This window comes from Capsicum annuum, unplaced genomic scaffold, assembly GCF_002878395.1.
Source record: "Capsicum annuum cultivar UCD-10X-F1 unplaced genomic scaffold, UCD10Xv1.1 ctg996, whole genome shotgun sequence".
NCBI classification, from domain to species: Eukaryota; Viridiplantae; Streptophyta; class Magnoliopsida; order Solanales; family Solanaceae; genus Capsicum; species Capsicum annuum.
In genome coordinates this window covers 2,066,253-2,070,594 of record NW_025896054.1, presented here as the reverse complement: position 1 = coordinate 2,070,594, position 4,342 = coordinate 2,066,253, and the positions used below count along the sequence as shown (strand labels likewise).

Genomic DNA, 4,342 nt, shown 5'->3' with positions numbered 1-4,342 from the left:
TCTGCGGGATAGGTGACGGCATTCTTGACGGCGCATCATACATATGACGGCGTGTGCAGTCTGCCGTCAAGGTTTCCAGTGAATTACTATCTTCTAATCTTTATGACGGCGAATCTGAAGACGTGTCAAATATGTGATGGCCTATGAAAAATGTCATCACATCTTCACTGGGAATCAGCATAATCTGCCTCAGTTGACGGCCACTTTGATGGCCTATCCCATTGTTGACGGCGCGTTCCAAACGTCGTCACATTTTATCCCAATTTTTCAAGTTCTGTCTAACTTGACGGTGACTTCGACAGTCTGTCATATGTTCTGACAGCGCATCAAAAAGGGCGTCAACTTCACTATAGATCATTTGCACCAAATTTCAGCTAATTTCTTCTTCCTTTCTTTGGCTTCCTCCCTGATCACTTGTGTCTGCATTACAACAGTAAAAGCAATCAAAAACAACAAAAGTTGCTTAAGACTTCACAATTACTCTGGGTTAAAGGCCTTAAATGTGTTTGCCACTGCGCAGACATCAACACCCTCAACTTAAAGCAATTGCTTGTCCTCAAGCAACTTAATCTAAGTAAGAAAGCACATGGCACATTCAGCACCCATAACTCAAAACAAATTTATTCTTTCAAAGCCAAACCACTGGGCATATCATTGAAAACAGTACTGTAACACAAAGAAATCAAGTGGTATCATCAATTTTTGGCTATGATAACCATTCATACATCAATACCACATTTTCTAAACAAGCAAGTAGTTAGTGACGATACTCGTGTGCCCTCATAACAATGAAATCCCCCTCTCCTCATACGAGATGTCTATCCATACAAATTGGGGTTTATCATAAGTCTTTCACTCTCATAAGAAAGTTCCATTCAAAGTATGCCAAGTACCATAGGCTTGCCCTTATTTTCATTACCAGACCTCAGATAGGCCATTCAAGATCACTATAGGGCTTCTTGTAGGCTTGTACTATGGTTTGGGGCTGGTATGGTACTCAAGGTTATTTAGAGTGACTATGCTTCCTTGTCACTATACTTCATTCTTGGACTCACTAATGATCTTCTTTCGTTTCTCCTCTTTTTTTGACTATCCACATTCAAGTTGGGTGCTGTAACAACCCTTTTTTTTTTATTTTTTTTACTTTATTAGCATTAATAGCACCCTGCTCTAGTTTATTCTCTTTTAATCCACCATTCTTCATGATCCTCATTTTACACCATGCACCTCTATGGTAGCCACCCTCAACTTAGGTTGTTTGCCTAAATCAAGGTGCTCAGTGTCCAAGGAAGCCCAGGGGTAAATATGTCTATTACGATATCAATGGGAAGGTGAAAGGTGTCATACAAAATAAATGGTCAAACTAAGCTCTAAACAGGGATCAAAAGGGCGTTATACATACAGGGAAGAATATTTAGGCTAAAAGTGAGTTAATGAACGACAACCTATGATTCTATCCTGACTCCTATCTCAAGATCATAGCAAGACTAACCGGGAAAGTTCTGGCTTTGGCATCCAGAGGGAAATAAGTAATAGCTCACACACCTGGCACACAAGTATATCACATATTACCACTTATCTAGTTTATGCCATTATTCAGTAATGATCATCAAACAGCTATAATTAATGCGACAACAAGAGTAACAATGGTCACAAGTAAATGTAATCTGCACAGTTTATCAAGCAAGGCATTGGAAGGATGGTTAAGTGGTGAGCAAAACATGTCATAGCCTTTTGTGCCCTCCCTTTTTTTGAACTATTTTACAACAATAGAATACCAGTCACCCTCAACTTAGAACTAAGGCAAAAGACTAGATTAAGAGTTAGAGTATACATGAACTAGTTTATTTTCAGGGATCATGGGTTGCCTCCCATGCAACGCTTGATTTAATGTTGCGGCATGACTCACGTGTCTCGATTACCTCAGACTTTATCAAGATAGCTGATGGTGATGCTTTTCACTGATTCTTCCAGGCCAATGTAAAGCTTGACCCGTTGCCCATTTACCTTGAATGTACTGCCATCTCCATTTTCAAGTTCCACCACTCTGGATGAGTGTAATTGATTTACCTTAAAAGGACCTGACCACTTAGATTTCAGCTTTCCTGGGAATAATTTAAGCCTAGAATTAAACAGAAGCACCAAGTCCCCTTTATTGAACTCTCATTTCTCTATTTTCTAGTCATGGTACTTTTTTATCTTTTCTTTATACAAATCTACTCGTTCATATGCCCTGAGATGGAATTCATCCATTTCATTCAGTTGCCCCAGTCGCATCTCTGCTGCTTCCTTCCAATTCAAATTCAACCTCTTGAACGCCCACAAAGCCTTGTGTTCCAGCTCTATTGGCAAATGACACACTTTTGCATAGACCAGCTGAAATGGTGACATGCCAATGGGTGTCTTAAAAGCAGTTCGGTACGCCCACAAGGCATCATCAAGTTTTTGGGACCAGTCTTTTTGGCTAGCATTAACTGTCTTAGCTAGGATGGCATTAACTTCACGATTCGACACCTCCACTTGCCAACTGGTTTGCGGGTGGTATGGAGTAGCCAGTTTGTGTTGTTTCACTCCATATTTTGCTAGGGCTTCTCGATTTATTGCAAAAGTGAGATCCTCCATCGCTTATGATAGTACGTGGTACTCCGAAGCGAGAGAAGATATTATTTTTGAGAAAAGAAATGACTCTCTTTCCCTTATTGTCAGCCAAAGTAACATCTTCAACTCATTTAGACACATAGTCAACAACAACCAGAATATACTCTATTCTATAAGAACTTATAAACGGCCCCATGAAGTCAATGCCTCAGACATCAAATAATTCCACTTCAAGCATCTTAGTCAATGGCATTTCATGTCTTTTAGATATTGATCCCTGCCTTTGACATTGATCACATTTTTGCACAAACTCGTGGGCATCTTTAAATAATGTTAGCCAATAATAGCTACTCTGCAACACCTTTTTAGTCCCAGTTGGGGGTCACCTGTAGGGTGACCCCCAACTGGGGAAGCATGGCATGCTTTCAGTATGGACAGTACATCTACTTCGGGTACGCATCTCCGTATGGTGCTTTTTGCACACTGCTAAAAAAGATAAGGCTCATTTGCGAAGTAGTGTGTTACATCATGCAAAAACTTCTTCTTTTGGTGAAATGAAAGATTGTCTGGGATGATCTCACTCACAACATAGTTTGCATAGTCCTCGTACCAGGGCAGTGATCCCACAGTAGTTGTCAGGATCTCCTCATCAGGAAATACATCATCTATCTTGGTTTCATCATTGACTTCCTGTTCACCTTCCATTCTAGATAAATGATCTGCAACCTGATTTTCACAACCTTTCATATCTTTGACTTCGAAGTCAAACTCTTGCTATAGCAACACCCATCTAATAAGCCTCGATTTAGCATTATTCTTGGCCATTAAGTATCGCAATACGACATGGTCAGTATGGACTACCGCTTTAGTCCTGAGCAGATAGGATCTGAATTTCTCGAAAGTATACACTACAACTAGCAGTTCCTGTTTAGTTACTATGTAATTCTTTTATGCTTCATTCCGGGCTTTGCTGGGATAATATATCGGGTGAAATAACTTATCCCTCTTTTGTCCCAATACAGCTCCCAGTGCAACCCCACTTGCATCACACATTATTTCAAATAGTTTTTTCCAATCAAGCACAATAATAAGGGGGGCTTCAATCAGCTTCTTTTTAAGGCACTCAAATGCCTTCAGGCATTCATCATCAAAGAGAAATTTCACTTCCTTCTCCAACAGCCTGCAAAGTGGATTTGCAACTTTTGAGAAGTCTTTTATGAATCTCTAATAGAACCTTGCATGATCAAGATAACTACGCACTCCCTTTATTGAAATGGGGGCGGTAATTTCTCAATAACTTCCACCTTTGCTTGATCAATTTCAATCCCTTTTTCATAAATTTTATGGCCCAGCACAATACCCTCCTTTACCATAAAATGACATTTTTCCCTGTTAAGCACTAGATTAAATTCAGCACATCTTTGCAAGGCCACATTTAGATTCTCCAGACACATTTCAAATGAATTACCTACCACAGAGAAATCATCCATGAATACCTCTATGGTGTCTTCTACCATGTCAGAGAAGATGGACATCATGCACCATTGAAAAGTGGCGGGTGCATTGCATAGCCCAAATGGCATCCTCTTAAATGTAAAGGTGCCATATGGGCATGTGAACGTCATCTTCTCTTTATCTTTCGGAGCAATGCAGATTTGGTTATATCCAGAATAACCATCCAGGAAGCAATACCACCCCCAACAGCCAATCGATCTAGTATTTGGTCCATAAAAGACATTGGAAA

General features: G+C 40.0%; 1 protein-coding gene across 1 annotated transcript; it reads right to left on the bottom strand.

Moving 5' to 3' along the window:
* Positions 1-354: 354 nt before the first annotated feature.
* LOC124895773 lies at positions 355-2,622 on the bottom strand. The gene is made up of 3 exons (XM_047406201.1): positions 2,267-2,622; positions 2,008-2,122; positions 355-420 (listed from the first exon to the last, which is right to left on the bottom strand). The coding sequence occupies exons 1-3, from the start codon at positions 2,620-2,622 to the stop codon at positions 355-357; spliced, it is 537 nt and encodes a 178-aa protein (XP_047262157.1).
* Between the last annotated feature and the right edge of the window lie 1,720 nt (positions 2,623-4,342).